The 23,064-nt window shown below is 46.6% G+C and overlaps 2 protein-coding genes across 2 annotated transcripts in view; both read right to left on the reverse strand.

Moving 5' to 3' along the window:
• Positions 1 to 23,064, reverse strand: part of LOC111150571 (zinc finger protein 674-like) — an 886,492-nt gene that overhangs the window by 148,084 nt on the left and 715,344 nt on the right. The gene's annotated exons all lie outside the window — the stretch shown is intronic.
• LOC111150345 (solute carrier family 9 member A7) overlaps positions 1 to 23,064 on the reverse strand; it is a 133,859-nt gene that overhangs the window by 23,058 nt on the left and 87,737 nt on the right. The window contains exons 10-13 of the mRNA XM_022507797.1: positions 22,935 to 23,064; positions 19,985 to 20,096; positions 15,942 to 16,095; positions 3,685 to 3,728 (exon numbers count right to left, since the gene is read on the reverse strand). The exon at positions 22,935 to 23,064 is cut by the window's right edge and continues 2 nt beyond it. Coding sequence (XP_022363505.1) covers positions 3,685 to 3,728; positions 15,942 to 16,095; positions 19,985 to 20,096; positions 22,935 to 23,064 — 440 coding nt within the window. The remainder of the gene's footprint in view (positions 1 to 3,684; positions 3,729 to 15,941; positions 16,096 to 19,984; positions 20,097 to 22,934) is intronic.

Raw genomic sequence — 23,064 nt, forward strand, 5'->3', positions numbered from 1 at the left:
GAAAGCTACATGTCAATGTGACTATAAGCAGCCGATTTTCTGTGTGCTCGTGTACACTTGTGAGGGCATGCACACGCGCACCACAAGCCAGTAGTTCCCTTTCCTCCACACGCCACTCATATCCTGCTTGTGGCCTGGTCCTGCTGAGATGATAAAGCTAGGATAAATTCGAATTCATGCTCCTAGCTACTTCAAAGCAGCCCCATCAATGCATGCTCTTCTGTTAACTTGGTGAAGGAAGTAAATGAGGTCTCTGTCTGGCATGAAAAGGTCCCCTCGAATGGGGTGGGAGGTCACCCCCAAGCCCAGGCAGCTTGCCTCCAGCTGGGCTTTTGTTTTGGTTGCAGAGTCACCAAGACCTCTGGAGAAACAAAGCAACTGAGGTTTTTTTGTTTTGTTTTGTTCTAATGAGTCAAACTTGCCAGGGACATGAAGCAGAAGTCTGCCCACAATATTCTTATGCTTCCCTCACACAAAGCCAGAAGTTCTAGCCAAAAGCTCCTTTCCTTCTCCCACATGAGCTAATATTCTGTAGTTCTGTAGCCAGAACTCTTGGGCTTCTAGAACCAGTGAGGAAAATCACGTTGTCCTAAGAAATTCATTTCCATCAAAATGTCACTTTCCTCTTTGTTTTTAGGAAGATCATTTAGATAATGAGGTAACGAGAACTGCCCTTTCTTTTCTGATGGGGAACAAACATCTGGACTTTCCCCATTTATGACTGCAGTTTCATGACATCACTAAGCGTGTGACCTGGATCCATTTCAGGGGAAACTGCAAGAACCCAGGATTTTACCCAAAAATGAGAAGCCCATTTATTTCTCTGTTTTATTGTTGCTCATGACCACTGAGTGCTCCCAGCCCGGTTGTTAGTGGCTCACTGGACTGAGAAGGTCAGGTCAGGAGGTCTGAGAGATATAAGGCCTGTTAAGTACAAGGACATGAGTCCTATTTAAGAAGGTGCCCTGGGAAACCAAGCTTGAAGTCGCCTTTTTTCCCCCCAGTCTGACAGCAATCTTGAAAGACTTCCACAACGCCAGTGGAATGGATTCTGAGGGCCCTCCGCATGACTATGTTTGAGGCTCGGAAGGAGGGAGGTTAAGGGAAAGCCATGACACCAGCTCCTGGCTAGGGCGGGCCACCGGGTGCCACTGGGAGTCCAGCAGAAGTCACCACCAAGGGCACATTCACAACTGTCCCATCGAGGACAATGAAGACCCAGGCCCACCTAGGGAGGTTTCTGAAACACACACTGCCTGGGGCAGGGAGCAGTCACTGCCCACAGTAAATGTACTGCCCCAACCCTTAACACTCAGAACCCACTGCTTTCTCCAACATTTCCATGGAACAGTGACAGCAAGCTTGTGACTTAGTTATAAGCCCAGTGTCTCCATGTGAAGTTCTTATGAGATGGAAGGTGAGTTCGGCTACAGGAAAGCAACCAAACCATTTCATGCTTTTCCTTTCACAGATGCTTAAATCCAGAGGCAGGAGCAATGAAAAACAAACAACACAAGGGCTGGGGGTGTCTGACGAGTCTGGAACCAACAAGATGAAATCTGTCCAAACCCTGGCTATCCAGCTGGAATTAGCCTGTTTTCTTACAAAATTCATCTGGACCAGCTGTGGTCCTGGGGAGGAAGCTTTGGAGCAGGCCATTTGTATCCTTCCAGAGCCCTTCTTCTCCTTCCAGTAAAAGAAAGACACTTCACCCAGGTTTCCTCAGGGTGAGTTTCAAGATCTCCCTGTTAGACTCTAAATTAGCTTCCAGGTACACAATTCCCAAACCCTTGGTTTCTAAACTCCTTAATCCAAGATAGGGTCCAATGGCAACTTTTCAAGAAGAATTTCTCTGGAGCACCATTCAAGTGGGTGTCCTATCATTCCCCATGAAGCTCACTGAAAACTCTTCCTAAAATGTCCCGCCCTTTCAGAGGTTGTGGCTTTGATACCCTGAATGGGCACTGCCACCAAGACATGACCACCCTCAAAGAGAAAGAAATCAGGAAAAGCCACAGCGGCACTCCCAGGCCCCACAGGGCACCACCGTAGGCAACACTTGTTTAATGGGCTTCAAGGGCTGGAGTCATTTAGAAGGTCCTCTGGCGTCTGAAATATAGAGAGTAGGTTTAGGATGGCGTGCGATTCCACTGACTGGAGAGAAAGCAACACCCGATATGGTCACAGACAGAGCATGCGTGTGGTTGGGTAAGGCTTTCTGCCACGCTGCACAAAAGAGTTCTGGACCCGGTGGGGAGGGGGGCATTGGTAACATTTTGGTAACACGTTTTTGCTCTTAGCATAGCCTCTCTCTACCTAGCCCTGCCAGCCCAGGAAACGCCGGCCCTGGGAGGAAGCAAACCCCGGGGACACAGCAAGGGTCCTGTGGCAGCCCGCACTCACGTCTGCCACTTCGCTGATGCTCTTCCCATGAAGAGGTTATGATCTCTCTCCCCTCCCGTTGCATCTGGGCTGGCTTGAGCAACTCAAGTGCGACCACCAGTGAGTCCCAGAGGTGACCAGAAGGTCCTGAGACCTTTAGGATCAGGTCAGAAAAGGCGGTGCCCAGCTGCGGGAACCCTGAGTCATCGGGGAAGGGGCCCAGTGCCCCCAGGCCACGTGCAGGCACCATGTGTGGGCACTGCAGTCGGCTGTCCTCCTCTTCGGGTCCTCCCAGCCCAGGCGCCAGACAGATGAGCGAACGAGTCTCTGGCCGATTCTGGCCCCCAGCTTCCTGCTCAAGCAAGGACAAGCTGCCCCTGTTATGCCCTTTCCAAAGTGCCGACTAGAGCATCCGTGAGTGAAAGAAACTGTTGCTCCCTTTCCTCTGCGTGATGCAGCTGGTTACGTAGCAACAGTAACTGGAACAGATGGCCAAACCGCAGGCCAGGACGTTCCTCTCGGCCACATGGACTCTTTCAGGATTCTCCGTGGCAGCGGGGACATGTCCGTGCTCGTCACACTCAATGTTGCCACGGGGCTCCTCTGATCCCAGCCTCGACAGCTTCCCTCCCCGGCATGCTGTCCCAGGCTGTCACTGCTGCCACCACCCTGCCTAAGCCCTAATGGTCCACCTGGCGGTGACCTTCTGTCCTTGGCGGTCGGGGTGAGGGCCCCTGCTCAGCCATTCCTGGGCTTGTGGGGAACTCAGCAGGAGAGGATCCCGGGCCTGGAGGAGCGGGAGGGCCTGAAATCACCCACGTCCTTCCTCTCCTCCTCAGATTCCCTGGGCTGGAGAGTCAGACCCCATCCCCCGCCTTCCCCTGCCTGGGCACTACAGACAGACTCTGACCCGGGGACAGTGAGCCAGTCACCAGTGTACCCAGTCTATCCATTCTCAGAAGGCAGGCAGGCAGTCAGGGTCTTAGCTGGAATGCTCTTCCTGGCTGGCATACCCCCTCCATACGGTGTTTTAAAAATGCCAACCCTAGGGTCTAACCCCGGCTTCATCACTTTCTAATCCTCTATTAATGACTCACTGAGACTCTCAAACTTCAGCTTCTAATCTGCAAAATGGGGACAACAGGACCTCCCTCATAAGGCTGCCATCAAGGTCATGGTGAGGAAATCCATGTAAAGAGAACCCGGCCTATAGTAAGTGCTCACTACATTGTAGCTCTTTAGAACAGTGTCTTCCCTTGAAGAAGCACCTCTTGTGACTTACCCCTTGTAAGACTTGAAAGCTGTCGTTGTTGGGTGGTGGGTCTTGATCTGGGTCAACACCAACTCTGTAAGTCACCAGGGAGAGAGACAAGAAGAAAAAGGGAAAGCATTAGCTTGGACCACGGCAGCCATGCTGGCTGGAAGTAGCCAAGAGGCCGGCCATCTTCCGGAAGCGGAAGGAGTAGTTAGCTAGAAGAGGAAGGCTATCATGCAAAAGTCGGGAGAAAGAGGTCATGTTCCATGTCAGATCCCGGGGGCAGGAGAGGCAAGTGGTACTATGTGCTTATAGCCTACATGAGGCCACTGGGGAAGGGCACCCAACTGTCCCTCTGTCTTCCTGCACCAGAGGGTCCGTTATCCAAACATGGGGCTCATTGCCCCATGCCTTTTCCCTTCTGCTGCTCCCTCAGGTCTGCCCTGACCTGCTTTCCATTCCCTAAATTTCTGTTCCACCATTTTTCATACATCCAGGGTGGTGCCGGAAGAATTTATAGTGAACATCTATATATCTACCACGGAGACTCTACTGTTAACATACTGCTAGAGTTTCTTTATTGCATTCTCTCCACTTCTCTATCATCCATCTTAATTTTTAGATGCATTCAAATAAAGTTGCAGACATCAGTACACGTCCCCTAAATACTTGGGCATACATTTCATTAATGTCTTATCCTGGTGCCCCCACGTCCTCCCACAGCTGAGATGACCTGAGAAGTGACTCTTTTAAGATCAACAACTGAAGACAGAAAGAAAAAGCAAAGTGGCAAAATCCACTTACAACAGATCCCATGCTTTGACTAGGGTAGTCATCTTGGCTTAGTAACACACCAGCTGTTGTCTTGTGCACCTGTTAATTCTTCATCCCTGTACCTTCCTCACCCTGAGGCGGAGGACTGTGACCTCGATCACATGGGGAGGGTGGAGAAAACAAAGAGGACAGGAAAATTCTCTGCCTTCCCATGCTCCCTCCAGTGTTGCAAAGAACTATAAACCAAGAACATGGTTTCTGGCAGGTCTGACTCAAGCTTGAAGGGAGGTGCTGAATAGCTTCACCCAAGGGTCTTGGCAGTCCAGTACTGGGGTACTGGCTCCAGTGAGTGGACAGCAGACTACAAAAACCCACGTGTGTGCACCTTACTTATCTTCCTCTCCCTCCCTCTTTCCTACCTATGATGCCCAGGTTATTTCTTGAAAATGAAAACAGAAGACAACAGAGATGTGCCCACCTCTGAAAGCCAACGTCTACCCTGTCTTAGCACAGCTCTGTTAAGCACTAACCCGAGGTGTGTGTCCCTGGAAAGGGGGAACTATGGAGGGAAAGGGAACAGAGAGCCCGTATGTTGCTGAAGGTGACGTTTAAAACCACAAGATGAATTCATGTATTCGGCAAATCTTTACTGAGTGCCCGTGACACCAGGTTCTGCTCTATTTAAACTCTAGGGTACCTGACACCAGATTTCCTACCTACAGGCCTGGGCTTTGGTAGAATTTTTGCAGTGAGTTCGATGGACTTTGCTATGTGTCTAGGGGCTGCTTTGAGGCTGGAGAGTCTGAGATTTGGAGGCTTGTCCTCCTAACTGGATGTTATTTGAGGACTTTTGAACAACAAGTCTCACAGAGATTTTCTGACACGAGACCCATGCAATTCAGGGCTGTCCCCCAAAAGTTCTCCCGAGCCTCAGTGTACCTGATGTGTCTAGTGTATCAAAGTGTTAGCCGAGAGGTCACATACGGAATTCCTAGCTCCTGATTTTGAGACCTCACCTGTTTCAGACACTCTTAACACACAATCCCCCAGAGAAGAGTCCTCTGTCTGGTAACTCGGTCTGCACTTGTGGTATCAACAGCTAGGAATCCAACGTTAGGCCCTGCTCTGTGGCCTACAGCAGCACAAAGCCACTTCACAGCAGACTTGTTTACTCAGATGAGCTCCCCAGTGCAGACTCAGAGGGGCGGAGTGCCGGTTACCCTGCTCTTTCTCCGACAGCCTCCCAGAATGCCAGGTGACACAGTACCTCTCAGCCTAACCACCAGCTCTGACCAGACTGTGGGGCAGGAGCAATGAGATTATCTGATCTGAAGGGTATGAGGCACAGTTTGGCCAAGAATGTGGCAGTCCAGGTCTGCCACTAATAATCTCTCCTTTCTATACTGTGAATTTTGAAATAGGTGTAATTAGCCTTCGTAAATGGCTTCCACGTCAGCAAAGATAAAACACGTTGACGTTACTGTCCTAGGTAAAATAGGAAGACCAGGAGTAGGAGAAAAGGTTGAGGACGCCCTGTATTACAGTAACGAAAATAAAACCGAATATAATAGAAGCTGCCGAATGAAATTTCGCCCCCTCTAGGCCTTTAACTAATGTCTATTAAAAGGAAAAAAACCTTGGTTAACAAGAATTAAATTCTGTTCACCAAGAACTATTTATGAAGACTAGGTTGTGACTATTTTCATTCAAGTTCCAGCAGTGTCGGTGGGACCCATCTATTTATCCTGGGCCCATGTGGTCAGGTCAGAATTCAACATAACAAAGCACAAAATGGTGAAATAACTTGATAACATCACAAAAGTAGGGCCACCCTGAACTCATCGCAAACTCGTGATGTTCAGTGTTTTTTTGTTCGGGGGAACTCGGGAATGATTCTAGATCCACGCTGTCCAACAGAACTTACTACAGCTTTCTAGATCTGCACTGTCCAATGTGCTAGTCACCAGCCACATGTGGCCAGCCCCTAAGCAGTTGAAAAGTGGCTTACAGGACTCCTGCTGCACTTTACATTTCGTTCAGTGTCACGCCAAGTGAGAAAATAGAGCAATCAAACTAATGTGCTCATTCTGGAATGAAAACATATAGAAAGAACATGAATAATTAACTTTCTGGTATGAGTGTAAGTACATTCTGACGAGCTGCCATCTAAAATGCCAGGAAATCCCAGGAATTTTAGAGGTGTTCTACTTTAACCGGTGATTTTTCAAAAATGTGAATGGCTGAGGCTCTAAATCATTGCAGGACTAGGAGACACATGCCTTTCTGTAAAACCTTGAACTCCAGATCATAGTCTGAATGCTCTCACGTCCCAAGTGTAATAACTTGCGCTGTGCCCAAAGGACCTTCCTTCCTGAAGGTGGGATATTTCAAAAGAAAGGGTTTCCTCTGTACCTTAAGTGCTACCTAAAGTCAGGCCTCCAAAAAGTGAATGTGTGTGTGTGTGTGTGTGTGTGTGTGTGTTTTAAACAGCAGAAAGAAAGTGTGAACCCAGGGATCTTAACAGCTTCCATTACTTATATACACATCGTTACGGCCCATTCGGAGCCCGGTGATTTCACAGCGTCCATGGCCGGTGATGAGCGGGGCTGTTCTCTCCACTGCCCTCAGAGAGTGACGTCCTTTCACAGTGGGAGGAACAGAGCTCAAGCCTACTGTGCCCTGATTTACGTACTGGCACTGAAAATCAGGTTGGGAAGAACACACGCTGATAAAGACGCAGAAAGGGCAAAGGAAACATTAAAGTCTTTTTTCTGCTTGCCCCACATCGCTCCCTCCCCGAAGCCTAATCGGATCATGAACTTGGGTGGACACTGAGAACCTAACTGCATTACCAGAGTCTTTATCTTTTGGGTTTCTAAAAAATAAAACAAAACTGCTTTTGTATCTTCAGATTCCCCATAAGGTACGAGTACACACTTACATACTTTAAAAACTACTCAAAAGCACTGGTACTTCATTCAGATGGTGTAAGCCCTACCCCAGTCATGGCAGACATACCAAATCCTAATTCTCTTCATGAGTGAACAGCCTTGTTTTACTAAGACTTTGTGGAAGATGTGTCTGTGGCTCTGAGAATGGACTGCTCTGGCCACTAAGCTCAGTTGTGTAAGAGGGGAGACCGTTGCCAACCCCGGCTTTGGTGGGGACACACACTGCCTAGTATGCAGGGACAGAGAACGGAACCTCAGGAACACCGAGCCAGCAAGCAACCCAGAGACAGGGTGGAAAAGGGGTTAGACTTGACCCGACCTCTTGCCCCTTGGCTGAAAGGAGCAGAGGGTGGGTGCACACAGGAAGGAAGAAAGAGACAAAACGGCATCAAGAGAAACACATCAGGTTAGAAGGAGGAGAAAAGCCAGGCGCAGTTAATTTGTTTCTGAGGATTTCTTCATGTCACCTGAAGTACTGCCGGCGCAGTTCGTTCTGGTCCTCTTCGGACGGCTCCTCGACGCCAACTCTGGGCAGCAGCAGAAGGGAACATGAGTGTGATGTGGGGAGCACAAGGGAGCCAGGAGCTCTGGGCACAGGACCCGGACCACGCCCATCAAGGAACAGGCGGACTCACTCTGAAGAGATATCCGTACCCTCTCTGAAACTGTACCCATTCTCGCAAACCCAGAGAGGCTGCTAAATTTAAATTTAAAGCAACAATGTTAGGAGCTAGGCCCAATGAGGATCAATTGGGAAGGAAGGGAAGCCTCTCAAAAGATCATGTAAGGAAACCAGAGGAATGCGTGCAGCTCGTGGAAAATGAATTTATACAAGTTTTCAGGAATTCACCTGTTCCATAGCGCAAGGTACATCCACAGGAAAAACAGAAAACAAAGTTGTTACAAAACACGTATTTGAAGTGTTTACACATATTTTGACACATATTCGACAGAAAGAGCAAAAAGCACCATATTGTTGAAAACAGCAACAATACTTAAAAAGACAAAGATGGCTTTTTTTTTTTTTTTTTTTTGGACACAAGTAAACTGTGTTGTCCAAGGGTTCCTGAAGGTCAGGAACTCAACTTCTGCTCTTCTCTTTCTCTTGTGCCTTAGAGTTGACATGGTCCCTTTGTACCTGCTTTAACAATTTCTGGGTTGTATTCAGGGTACATCTGAACCTTGCCATCAGACTAAGAGCAGTGCTTCACGATCTTGGCACTATTGACATTTCAGGCCCTGGCCTTTATCTCCCAAGATACCAGTAGCAGCCCCCTACGCAGTTGAGGCAACTCAAAATTTTATCTCCAGACATTGCCAAATGGCCCCTGGGTGGCAAATTGCCCTCAATCGAGAACCACTGCACTAAATCATGTATTATCAGTTGGGGGTGGCACTGTCCCCATGGGTGTGAAGATTGGTTCTTGTGAGACCAAAAGTTTTAGACATTACAATGCTTTATACCCTCTAAAGCATGATCCTACATAAACAAGTCTATAGCAGATCTGTGCTATTTTTTTTTTCCCAGATCTATGGTATTAAGATTTCACTGGAAGAGGTAATCGGGAGAAAAACATTTTTGAAGGGCTCCTTGTAGGGGAACAACAATGAAAACAATGTGGAAAAACACTGCGCTAGACAATGCCCAACTTCTTACGCTACTGAAATCCCTGGGAATCTGCAAGTGAGAATGATCTATGCTTCCTAAGGGGTACCTTAAGTCACCTGCTCCGAATGTGACTTATAGCAGATTCTCTATTTTACTATACTCCTGAAAAATTGTAACCAATTCCAGAAAAGCAAACTGGTCTCCATTAAGGTAAGATTCACTGATAATAATAATAGCAATGGGAGTAGTACTGATGTTATGATTTGTAATGATAACATAATAAAGTTATATATAACATATATAATATATAATAATTAATAGCTAAAAGATACTAAATGCTTACTATATGCCAGATGGTACCTTTATTTCTTTTTCAGATGGTACACTTCATGGGAGAATTCTTTATCACATTCATTTTATCCTTGCACTACTATCCCCATCTAAACGGGTGAGGAGACTGAGTCAAAGAGGTAAATAAGTTGCCCAAGGTCACAAAGGTAGAAAATGGTGGAACCAAGACTGTGGCTAAGGCTCTTAGACCCCAGAGCCCAGTTCTTCACCTCGCAGTATCCACCCTTTAAAAAAAAAAAAAGATTTATTTATTTGAGAGGGGGGTAGGGGGTAGGGGCGGAGGGAAAGGAAGAGAGAAACCCAAGCCGACTTAACGCTGAGCCCAACATGGGGCTCCATCCACGACCTTGAAATCATGACCTAAGCCAAAACCAAGAGTCGGGACACCCAACCAACTGAGCCACCCAGACGCCCCAGGATCCATCCTACGATTACACACTGGCGTCCTTAAAAACGCTTTTCAAATATCCAGTTACAAATGCTATTACATAAAGAGCTCAGGGCTTCTCCCTGCCTTTACTCTTCACAGTATCTGGCAAATCGTAAATTCTCAGTCTAATAGGATTATACTGAACAGAGTGTCCTTCCTTGTCCTGGAGTGTCTGCATGGCTGTGCTGTGGGGTGTGAGGGCTACCCGGATGCCTGGGCATGTGCCACTCCAACCCCACCTTCACCACCATCTCATGTGTGTGTCACCTGAAGCTGGCGGCTCCAAAGAGCCACCATGCTGCCCAAATGTGCTCTGCACACATACCAGGCTCCTTTGCTGATACAGTCTTGTGGTCACCTTGTTAAATTGCCAAGATTACGTCCCGTGTGAATAACAATACCTGCTCAAGGGACTAAGAAAAATATGTAGTTTGTGCATTACCAGAAAACAATTTGAGCATCTCGCCATCATGTTTTAAAGTATCAATCACCACATACTGATTTTAAAAAGATAAGTTGGATTTCTGGAAAGCAGTAACCTGGCTCTGGATTTGGGTCATGTTCATTTTTATTTTACACACAGACTAGAACTTAGCCATGGTAAAAAGTCACAACTAACCCCTCATTATTTATGGTGGAACTCGGAATCCCACCCTGGGCTTCTGACTTCTGAGCAGCCACTTAACACCTCATAAGGGCCTCTGTCCGTAGTCTGGAGAAATAAGGAACGGGTAGGTGTTGATTTTACTTAGGTCATAGAGGTCAAAACACCACACTGAACTTCAGGGGGTTTCTGAAGAATTTTAGAATAAGAACCTGGTTCACATAAATGATTCATATTCATGAAGTACCATCAGAAACCACAGGCCAGAGAAACCAATGAATCTCATTACTTTATTTCTGAGGGAATTTCTTTTCATGTAATCTCTATAAATGTCAGTTTCTATACTCAGACAATCACTGTTTAAACAAATCTGGAAAATGCAAAGTACTGACACCAAACATACTGTTTACCTATTTGCTTCATTATGCTGTCTGGGCAGAGCTGGACAGAAAGAAGGAAAGAATAAAGATAGGAGCAGAAGTCAAAGAAATGGAGAGAAGAAAAACAATATAGGAAATCAATGAAACAAAAAGCTGGTTCTTTGAAAAGATCAATAACATTGACAAACCTCTAGCAAGACTGAAAGAAAAAAAGAGAGGAGATATAAATTTCCAATATCAGGAATGAAACAAGGAGTGTCACTATAGATGTCACAGATGTGAAAAGAATAATAAGGTAATGCTACAAACAACATAAATTTGACAACTTATATGAAACAGGACCAATTTCACAAACTACCACAGTTCACCCAATATGAAACAGATAATCTTTTTTTTTTAAGATTAATTAATTTGAGAGAGAGAGCAAGCATGCAAGTGGGGGGAGAGAGAGAGAGAGAGAGGGAATCTCGAGCAGACTCCCCGCTGAGTATGGAGACCAATGTGGGGCTCAAACCCATGACCCTGAGACCATGACGTGAGCTGAAATCATGAGCTGGATGCTTTATCAACTGAGCCCAGGTGCCCCATGAAAGAGATCATCTTAACAGCCCTATAACTATTAAAGAAATTGCCTTTACAATTTGAAAACTCTTGAAAAAGAAGTCTCCAGGACCAGATGGTTTTACTGGAGAATTCCATTAAGCTTTCAAGATGAGTTAACACAAATTCTACACGATGTCTTCCAGAAAACAGAAGAGTAAGGAACACATCCCAGCTCGTTTTGTGAGACCAGATTACTCTGATACCAATATCAGATTGGTAAAATAGAAAAAGGCAGTATAAAATAGAATAGAAAAAGGAAAATAAAAAAATAGAAAAAGGCAGTACCAAAAAAAGGGAAAATGGTAAACCAATATCCCCCATGAACAAAGAGCATAGAAATCTTTAAGAAAATAATAGCTAGTAGAATTCAGCAATATATAAAAAATTTATACACCGTAACCAACTGGGGTTTGTTTTAGGGAAGTAAGGCTGGTTAAATATTTGAAAATTACTTTAGAAAAAGGGGGGTGCCTTGGTGGCTCAGTCAGTCATGCACCTGACTCCGGATTTCAGCTCAGGTCATGATCTCAGGGTCTTGAGATCAAGTCTTGTATTGGACTCCATGCTGGGTGTAGAGCCTGCTTAAGATTCTCTCTCTCTCTCTCTCTCTCTCTCTGCCCCTCCCCCACTCATGTATGTACTCTCTCTCTTAAAAAAAATTAATCAATGTAACCTACCATATTAACAAGCTAAACAAGAAAAATATGATCACATCAATAGATACAGAAAAAGCATTTGACAAAATTCAACACCTGTTCATGATAAGAACAAAAACGCTCAAAAACCTAGCAACAGATAGAAATTCCCTCAACTTAATGATGATAAACATCTATAAAAACCCAACAGCTAATGTTACACTTATTGGTGAAAGACTGAATGCTTTCTCCTTAAGACTGGAAACAAGGCAAGGATGTCAGCTCATGGCACTGTTACTCAACGTCATACTGGAAGTCCTAGCCAGACAAGTGAGTCAAGAAAAGGAAATAGAAGGTACATTGGTTGGAAAGAAAGGAATAAAAGTGCCTCTGTTTGCAAATGATGTGATGGCCTATGTAGAAAATCTCAAGTAAGTTACAAAACCAAACCAAACCCTCCTAGAACTAATAAATGAGTTCAGTGTGGTCACAGGATACAAGATCAACATAGAAAAATCAGGCTGCCTGTGTGGCGCAGTCGGTTAAGCTTCTAACTCTTGGGTTCAGCTCAGGTCATGATCTCAGGGTCGTGGGATCCATCCCCGCATCTGGCTCCATGCTGGGCGTGGAGCCTGTTGGAGATTATCTCTCTCCCTCCCTCTACTCTTCTCCCCCTCTCCCTCTCTAAAAAACAAACAAAAAACAAAAACCAATTGTATTTCTATATCCTAGCAGTGAACACATGGAAACTGGAAAGATAGAATAGTGGGGCGCCTGGGTGGCTCAGTCCGTAAAGCATCTGCCTTTAGCTCGGCTCATGATCCCAGGGTTCTGGGGTCAAGCCCCATATCAGGCTCTCTGCTCAGAGGGGAGCCTACTTCTCTCTCTCTTCTCTCTCTGCCTACTGCTCTGCCTACTTGTGCTCGTCAAATAAATAAATAAAACCTTTGGGGCGCCTAGGTGGCTCAGTGGGTTAAGCCTCTGGCTTTAGTTCAGGTCATGATCTCAGGGTCCTGGGATCAAGCCCCGCATCAGGCTCTCTGCTCAGCGGGGAGCCTGCTTCCTCCTCTCTCTCTGCCTGCCTCTCTGCCTACTTGTGATCTCTCTGTCAAATAAACAAAATCTTAAAAAAAAATAAAGATAGAATAGTATTTATAATTGCTCAAGAAAAAAGAAATACTTCGATATAAATCTAACAAACCAGGGCACCTGGATGGCTCAGTGGGTTAAGCCTCTGCCTTCGGCTCAGGTCATGATCTCAGGGTCCAGGGATCGAGCCCTGCATCGGGCTCTCTGCTCGGCGGAGAGCCTGCTTCCTCCTCTCTCTCTGCCTGCCTCTCTGCCTACTTGTGCTCTCTGTCTGTCAAATAAATAAATAAAATCTTAAAAAAAAAAAAAAAAGAAGAGTGGTAACACCAAATGCTGGTGAGGATGTGGAGAAATGAGATCTCTCCTATGCCCAGTCATCCACATCATCATTTCCCGATTCCTCTCTGGGCACTAGCTGCTATGTTCTAGGTGCTATCTGTACATTACATGGATATTTCCACAATGATAAAGTTATTATATTTGTATATACAGCTTATGTGTCTCAGGGAAAGCTACACACACTCTCAGTTCTAGAAACGACAATGTGAGTGGCCCAGTTTGGAAAAGGGTTACCAGAAGTGCAAAATGTCACAAGTCAACTCTCCTATTGGTGGGAAATTATTTGCCTATACATGTGTGTAGTGTGTGGGAGGGCCTATAAATCAGGATGAAAAACCAACGTGATTTAATCAGGCTCTGAGCATCCAGGTACCTGCTGAGTGACCAGACAAATAGGAGCAGAAAGTAATCTCAGAGGTCAATCTTGAGATTCTTGTTTCTTAAAATGATTTAATTTATTTGAGGGGCACCTGGGTGGCTCAGTGGGTTAAGCCTCTGCCTTCGGTTCAGGTCATGATCTCGGGGTCCTGGGATCGAGCCCCACATCGGGCTCTCTGCTCGGCGGGGAGCCTGCTTCCCTCTCTCTCTCTGCCTGCCTCTCTGCCTACTTGTGATCTCTGTCAAATAAATAAAACCTTTTAAAAAAAGATTTAATTTATTTGAGAGTGAGAGAGCAGGGGAGTGGTAGAGGGAGAAGTAGGCTTCCCACTGAGGAGGGAGCCCAATGTGGGGCTCTGTCCCAGGACCCTAGGATCATGACCCAAGCCGAAGGCAGATACCCAACCAACTGAGCCACCCAGGCGCCCTTAATCTTGAGATTCTTAAAGATTCTCAACTGTGTGCAGGGTAAACCTCCTTTCTTACCTTTATTCTAACACAGAACAAAGATGGTACCATTACATGTGTCAGGTTTGGAGCCAAAAAGCTGTCCATTTTCTTCTTTAGGTTCATATTCCCATGATGAATTATTTTCCTTAATACAACTCTTGAGATTCATACCAGGAACTCAAAGTTCTGGTCATCCCAAATTTCACAACACAGAGGTGCCCAACACCGTCCACCTTCTCACAGGTGGTCGAACACAGCAGTTCAGCCTGTGGACTGGGTGCCAAGACTGCCGGGGCCCAAATCTCGGCCCATCCCCCTAAAGCTCTGTGACCTGGGCAAGTTATTTCTCTGGGCCTCAGTTCTATCAACTTTAAAATGAAGAGCATAGTCGTAGCTTCTCTACCGAATGTTGTGAAGATTGTCTTAACACAGGCGCAGCATCTTGTACAATGCCTGCGTCACACAAGTGTTAGCTATTACGGGACTGCCACTGATCAGCCCCGAGTAGCTTCTGCAGACCCACGAGGATGTGAGGCTGAGACTTGCTAGGCCAGAAACGGTGCAGCTGGCAGAAGCCAAGCCCAGGAATCCCTACCTGCCATCAAGACAAAAGTCTTGATGGGGCTACGGAGGTGTCTCCAATTCCAGTTTTCTCCCAAATTCCAGTCCCCCCCCACCCCAACTAAGGTAGGCTCTGCCGCTCTTGTCTGGGCATTCTATATTCCAGAGAAGGGAATGTGAACTAAAAGCTGGCAGAGGAAGAAAAACAGAAAAACATCGCCATCTTGTGGCTTTCCAGAGAATTCCTCTTCACACCCACGCATGCCGAGAGCCTTGTCTCCTGATCACATTCACCCTCCGCAGACTCCAAATGGATGGAGGTGGTAGGGGTGCCTCCCATGAGCAGAGCACACCCTCTGAGAGCTGAAGGGGCTGCGGAAGGTCTGCTGGCATGCTTTCACTTAGCATTTGGGGAAACTGAGGCCCAAAGACATGTGAAGGGCTTGCTGTGAACCAGAGCCAGAGCTAGGCTCTGGGACGCCTGACCTCTGTTCCAGTGCCCTCCTTACCCTAACATGCTAGAGCTTGCAGCCCCTCTGGGCTTCAAACACTCTTAAAAAACAAAAAATCAAATTTTGGTCAGGGCTTTCAGTCCTGACTGAGTTGCAAAACCAGAGGCAGGGGACATGCATGAGGCTGCAACGGAGGATGGTGACACAGGAAATATCACCTCTTTGGTACACTTCAGCAAGAAACAGATCAATTTCCTCCTAGAAACAAAACTCGAATTGGCTCTTTTTGTTTCTGGTGGATGAGGTAGCTCTGAAGGCCAGAGGTGTGATTTCACAGGAATGTGCACTGCCTGACTTTGCCGGCAGTGATATCCGTTCTCCTGCCTGCAGCTTTAAGACTTTGGAATTCTTGCCCTAGTGTCACTGTTCTAGGAAGGTCCAGGTGTTTCTAAGGCCTTGTGTTGTCGTACTGACAGAAATTTCCATGCCCACCTTCTTTTTTTCTCGTGGAAAAGTCAATATTCTGAATTTTTACTCATTGCTTTTTATTTTCAATCCCTCCCCCAAACCCAACCCAACACAACCCTGTTAAGAACCTTCTACACACTAAGCTGTCTCCCCCGCCACACACACACCTGCACCAGGGTGGGCACAAGTGACCCAGTTAGACACAAAACTGACCATGGTTTCAAACTGACCTTATGTTAAGCCACGACAACATGGGCGTCGTGCCTCCACCAATGACCCAAACGGTGAAGAAGACAATGAGGAGCGTGGTCGTGAACATCATCTGGCGGGCATAGGATGCTGTGTCTCGGATGGCCAGTGCAAATGCCATGGCCCCCCTGAGGCCTGCAGGGACCGGAGAAGAAGATTTGGTTACAAGGCCAAATGACAGTGTATCCTCGAATGCACTGTTGCCACTTGGGGCTAATGGCTGGACCCCACGTGCTGTCTCATTTGGAAAGAAGAAACTTAAGGGCATATGGTTTTTCTCCTGTTGGACTTTTTTTTTTTTCCCAAAATGCCCGTAATGTAAGGAGAAGAACACCGCACTATTTTGTATGGCCCATTCTAGGACAACAACATGCTCTTATTGCTGAAATAGTTCTTCTAGGAACATGAAGTAAAAAGAAATTTAAATAAAAAATAAAAACATAAGCTCTCTAGGTCTGTGATCCTAGCACTATACGGTCATCATAAATGGAAGTAGCAGGCTAGGTATGAACGTGGCAAATGCCTATTTGTGGCTTCTGTGCCACGAACCACAGAGCAGGTCAGCATTTCCTTAGCAAAGCCACACAGAGAAGCAACGATATAACTTGATCTACATCAGGGGCTGGCAAACTTTTTCTGTAAATAGTCAGATATTAGAGATCTTAGGCTTTATGGGGTAAGGGGGAAAAAATTAAGAATACTGTGCAGATACTGATGTATAAGAGAAAAAGCAGATTCCCACAAAATCTTATCGACAAAAACCAAGAATGGACTCATAATAACTGAGTACAGTTTGTTGTAATACAGGTGCGTTAATGCAAACAGTGGGATTCTCTTGGAGGATGAGATTTCACCTGATTGGATTTCAAAGTCAGTGTCTCCTCTCATGACGTGGACTGTAGATGTCCATTGGTAAAAGCCATTCTGAGCCGTGGCGTGTATGACAACAGACAGCAGCCAGACTGGACCCCAGGACTACAGTTCGCTGACCCTTCACCCACATTAACGGGCATTAAGATTAGGCACCAAATACTTAGAGTGAGTACAGCACAACCCGTAGGGAAGTTGAATCACTATGTTTACATCTGAAACTAACATAAACATTGTGTCAACTTGACTAAAAACAAAACAAAACAAACAAAAAACCCTGCCAAATAGAAATTAACTTTATGTAGTTAAGTTACATTCCTACCTTTAATTTTAAAAGCATATGTTTTGATCTACACAGTGCAACACTCACAAAGGAACTGAAACAATTGTGAATATTCTTAATATATATTCACAAATATTTGTTCTTCTTTTATGTGAGTTCTCATATTTTTATTTTGCATTAGATTTTACTTATGTTATATTTAATAAAATATTATGTTTTTTTTTTAAGATTTTATTTATTTGACAGAGATCACAAGTAGGCAGAGAGGCAGGCAGAGAGAGAGAGGGGGAGGCAGGCTCCTCGTGGAGCAGTGAGCCCGATGCGGGGCTCGATCCCAGGACTCTGGGATCGTGACCTGAGCCGAAGGCAGACGCTTAACGACTGAGCCACCCAGGCGCCCCTTGTTTGTTTTTAAAAAGAAGATTAAACACCCACATTTTAATGTTTGTCATTCTAAGCTCTTTTGTTCCTTCTTCAAAGTACACTCCTCATTTGTTTTAAAGTAAAGAGTGACTCCATGGTCTTCAATAGATACCTGGCATGAGCTCCTGTTCACCAGCGGTGGAAGGGGGGGCACACGACAACTGTGTATGTTGTATGAGAGCAAGAAAAGTTATACGCACTGTATCTGTTTATGTAGTTTCCTACCTTTCCTGATAATTTTGCAAATTCGCTAATCTGAGAACTTCACAATTCACTGCAGAATGACTCCCCAAAAATGACATGAAAAAACAATGTTTTCTGTTAATCTGTGCTAGGGAGACACTTACGTACATCTAGAACGCCGACAGCCACCATTGTCAACAATCAATATTTAAGCCTCTAAAAGGATGCTGTCTCTAAGAACAAAGCGTGGGGGTCAGAGAGAGACAATGTGTGCTACAGTCGTCTTGATTTTATCAGGTAAACACTGTATGCTGTACGATAGAGAAGCCTTGGATTTTTTCATCACTTTAAAGAACTGAGTTCCTTTCAATGGTGAGATTGCTCCTGGCAGGAAGTAACTTTTACAGGAGACGGTATCTTTAAACAGCTCTGTGTACGTCGCAGTCTTGTAGTACAGAAAATAATGAACATACTTTAAATTTATCCAGGTGCTGAGTTATCTCCAGCTGGCCTCGCTCTTTCCCAGCAGCCCCTTCTTGATATGGAAGGAGGACCTTGGTGTGCCCTTCTCAGAAACCTCTAAAGTTGCCCGGCTGCTCTCGAGTCAAGCCCAACCTCTTGGGCACAGCAATGGGGCTTCCTTGGGGTCCAGACTCCAACAGTGTTTCTCAAAGTGTGGTCTTCAAACCACTAGCAGCAGCAGCAGCAGCAGCAGCAGCAGCAGCAGCAGCAGCAGCCAAGAGTACGTGAGAAGTGCCCATTCCTGGGGCCCTGTACCTGCGGAAGCACTCTGGCGGTGGGGCCCCTCAAGGGCCTCTAACCAGCCCAACAGGTGGTTCTGATGCCGCCTGAGCTCCCAGCAGCCTAGATGCAATTTCCCCCATCCAACCTGACCCTCTTTCTGCATTAGCCCCTGCGTCTTACAGCGAAAGCACACTGCTGCCCTTCCTGGAAAAAGCCTGGCAACGCTCTCCTGATTGTCCAACCTGCTGCCTCATGAGACTCATTTCTGGCAAACCCAGGATGAAGGCTGCCCCCTTGGTAAAGATGGCCCCAGGCCCTCCTCTTCCCCACCTTGATTGCAGTGTGTCACGCTCCCTCCAGAGGAAGTTAGCTCTTTGCTCATCTGCCTCCCCCACAGCAGACTGAGAGTCTGGCAAGGAGGCGGTCTTTGTCCCCTCTAGAACCCAGAGTGCTGCATTACAAAGAGGATGCTGTGTGGACAGCTGTCAGAGTGAAAGGCACTCACTGCAGCAGGTGGCCTGTTTCAGTGCAGAGGTAAGCAAGTACCACACAGAGCAACTGCTTCGTGGTGCAGTGCCTGTTGCCGAGAGTTCCAGAAGACTCTGACACCTCCCTCCCCCACGAGAACCACCACGTTGCAGTCAAGGGCTGCTACTCACTTTGCCTCTTGCGCAGTTCCTCCCCATCCCCCACAGAGGACAGAGGTACCTTTAAGGATCCCTGTGGCCTCCGGCGGCCCCACCATCTCCTCCCTCTGCTCTACAAAGACCCTCTAACTTGGATCTCATGTATGATGCCTGACGCTTACTGCATGCTTACTGCACCATCAGCTCAGGCCAGCTGCTCTCTCCTTCCTTTACCTCCACTTATTTTACTGTCCTTTGTTCCCTTGGTGGCTTCTGCACACTTCTGAGCTTTATGGGGTGGAGGGGGAGGGTGGTGGATGTGGGAGACAGTGTAGATCAAACAGCACTATCACAGCTGTTAATTTCCAGTGTGGGGCTCATCTTGCTTATGCAAGTGGTTTTTCGGTTTGGTTGGTTTTGTGCTGTTTTATGCTTCAGAGAAAGTTGGAACTGGGAGGAACCTCAACTAAGTAGCTCAATTTCATTATTTTACAAGACTGGATACTGCAGCTGGGAGGTACTGAACGACCTGGCCTTTCTCATTAAAGACCTAGAAATTTTAAGTCTGGAGCCCTTCTGGAAGATTAAGCGTTATGAATGCCGACCAGAAAATAATCAAGCACTTTAAATACTTGTATACCTATAGGTCCCATGGGTGGTAGAGATAAAAATGAAGATGCGGCTATTTTGGGGGAAAACGTTCACATCTGGTAGTACAGCTTGCAAAACCAGAGTTAACTCTAGCATGGATGTCAGCCTACCCAGCAGGGCAGGGATACAAAAGAACCAGGCGTCTGAACTTCTGGCTCTTTGTGGACCTTATTGATGATATTTTAATCATGCTAGCATTCCTGCCGAATAAAACTCATTTTTCTTGACAAGTACAGTTTTTTACCTGAAAACATCATCATGTGTTGAAAGTTCCAGCCAATCTTGTGCCTTCTGCCCAAGTTGAGGAAGAAGGAGAGCGGGTAGATGTGCGCAGCTCTGCCCAGGAAGATGGCGACCTGAGCACCAGGTGGAGGTTAAGGACCCAACAGCTTTCTAGAAAGGCATCTTCCCAGAGCCTCTGGCAGAGCAGAGAATGTTAGTGATGCTGTGATCCCTCATGACCAGGACATAACTGCACAAAGACCGGGATGGTCGCACGAGGCAGCCAAGCTGTCCAGCCTCCCCTGAAACAAGTCTCCGCAGCAAGTGGGGATTCAGTTAGACAGCTTTCCCAGCCTTCTGGCTCCCATCGGAGTTCATTTCGAACCTTTTAAATGGGCTGTTGTAACTTCTTCTTTTTAAAGATTTTATTTATTTATTTGAGAGAGATACTATGAGAGCAAGAGCACAAGCAGCAGGGAGGAGGCAGAGGGAGAGGGAGAGGCAGGCTCCCCGCTGAGCAGAGAGACTGATGTGGGACTTGATCCCAGGACCCCAGGATCGTGACCTGAGATGAAGGCAGACACTTAACCGACTGAACCACCCAGGCACCTCTGTTATAACTTCTTGATTTAATCACACTGATGTGGACCAAGTTTCCCATCTCCTAAAAATGAGTCCAGAAATAAGCTCAGGCACCACGGCAGGGGTTGGGGGGTGTGTTGAGAGGAGCGATTCGTGGCTTGGGCTCCATGAGAAGGAAAGTCACAAGAAGAGCAAACGCCTACCCTCCAGGTCAAACGGTAAAGAGCAAATGTCCTGGGTAAGAGCGCATATGCTTCAGTCAGAAGTAGAGAGCAGGGGCCCGCAAGGACCAGGAAGATGCTACAGTGAGACACTTTGTGCAGACACAAAAAGGACTCAGGCCACTGAAGGAGCACTCCTAACCCTCCTAAGACTCAACGGGAGGGGGAGATTTTTCTACCTAAGTGGCTTAAAAGTCTTCCAGAGGGGAGAGCCATGGAAATGGGGGAGTGTGGAAGGGGAGCTCTGCTGTGGACAGCGAAGAATTCAGGGAAACGGGTCATCCTTCACTTGCTGAGTTTAGACTAGAGTCTGGCAGAGAGCCACATGCTGCCCTGGTCGCAGAAGGAAACCGCCGTGGGAGCCGCGGGGACAGGGAGTTTCTGGGCCAGCCAAGCACCAGCTGCCTGAGCTGCAGCTGTTTCAGACACAAGCCAGGGCGGAACTGTCTTCTGCCTCCTCCAGGGTAAAGGACTGACTGTTTTTTCTGCTTTTAGCTGTTTTTTTTTTTTTTTCAATCTGTGCCCCTCCCAACCCCTCTGGTTCTGTGTTGTGTTGTTTGGTTTCGAACAGAAGGAAACAGGTACTGCTTAGAAAGCACATTTTATCCCAGAAGCCACGCAAAGGTCGTCAAGTGGTAAGGGGCCTTTGGGACTCCCAGGGGGCTCCCCCCACCCCCGGCTCACCCTCCCAGCAAGGCCCTCCTCTGTAAACAAGGGCTGCTGCTCTCACTCTCTCTCCCCAGATGCTGTGCTCCGAATACAGATCTAGAGGACATGTGAGGTCTTTCTGGAGCAAGAATGAGAACGCTGATCCCCCAGATTTTTAGCTGTCAGTCTTGGCGAGTATGTAAATCCATCCAAAAGAGCCCCAGGTGAAGGAGATCACACTCTAACCAGAAGGACCCCGCACAGCAACAGGCCAGCCACAGTCACTATCCAGCTGCTTGGTGAGTATCCCTTGGTCCTCAAGCCCAGAAGAGAAAAACACTCCTTTTTTTTTTTTTTTTAAAGGTTACCCATGAGGCCTCAGAAAAAGCAAGCGTAAACGCCCGGCAATAGGGGATGCTGGCTCAGTGTTTACAAATCTAGGCTGAGCTGAACTGCTACCATTCCAAGGCCCAGAGGAGTGCACGTCAATGAAAACCATAGGATCAGAGGCCAAGCGAGCAAAGCTCTGAGCTGTCCACCCACAGCTGGGCATTCACATCCCTCCTTTCTTCAGAGACGCCAATCCCTAAAATAGTGTCTCTCTGCCAAAAACTGCATTCACCATGGAACTAAGTCAAGGAACCAAGTATTTTTCCATTTTGTCTTTTCTTCCTCTCCTTTTTCTTTTCTTTTTTTTTTTTTTTGGAAAAAAATAAAGGGAGTCTTCTCCACTGTGATCTATCACAGCAGGTATGCTCCAGGGAAAGCGGATTCATTGCCGGCAGGCCTCTCTGGGCAGCGTGAGGAAGGGCTGCCTGTGCAGTCGGGAACAGGAGTAACAGAACCTTCAGGTCTTCCAAACTGGGAACCTTCTGGATTGGAATTCATGTAGCAATGAAATAAAAATGATTCTGGGACTGACACAGTGGCCAACTTGCAGATCTGCTAAGAAGGGTGCTTTATGGGGCACCTGGATGGCTCAGTCGGTTGAGCATCTGACTCTTCATTTCAGCTCAGGTCATGGTCTCGGGGTCCCACATCCCACGTGCCATGTCGGGACTCAGCGCAGAGTCTGCTTCCCCCTCTTCCTCCCCCTCTGCCCCTCCCCCTGCATGCAGAAGCACATGCGTGCTCTTCTCTCTCTCTAAAATAAATGACTAAATAAAATCTTTATAAATAAATAAATACATAAGATAAGATAAATAAGAAAATAAATAAATAAAATAAATAAGAAGAAGGGTGTTCTATAAAACAAGCTACCACCTGCCACGCACCAGGCTAACAGGAAAACTGTCTTACACAGAACACGCAGAGAGGATAGCCTCAGATGAATGCCAATCTTTCCATTGAATCCACTGAGTTTTATGAACCTCGTAAGCCTTCTTTTTCTCAGCAGGAAAACACCATCATGAACCAGCGCTGGCTCAGTCACCCACCCCAAACAGAAATTCTTCTTATTATAGCTTCCCCAGCAGTAGTCACTTGTCCACAGACAAAACAGTAGAACCAAAAAAAGGATACAAAAGCTCCAATGATGAACACAGGGCTGAAAACGTGCTTCTGGAAGGTAAACAGCGCCAGGCCCATGTAGGAGAAGATGAAATTCTCTGCCAGGAAGTGTAACACCTCAAAGAGCTGCACGGGATGGGAA

The sequence above is a fragment of the Enhydra lutris genome, unplaced genomic scaffold (genome assembly GCF_002288905.1).
Source record: "Enhydra lutris kenyoni isolate GAN:26980312 unplaced genomic scaffold, ASM228890v2 scaffoldscaffold23, whole genome shotgun sequence".
In the NCBI taxonomy this organism is placed as follows: domain Eukaryota; kingdom Metazoa; phylum Chordata; class Mammalia; order Carnivora; family Mustelidae; genus Enhydra; species Enhydra lutris.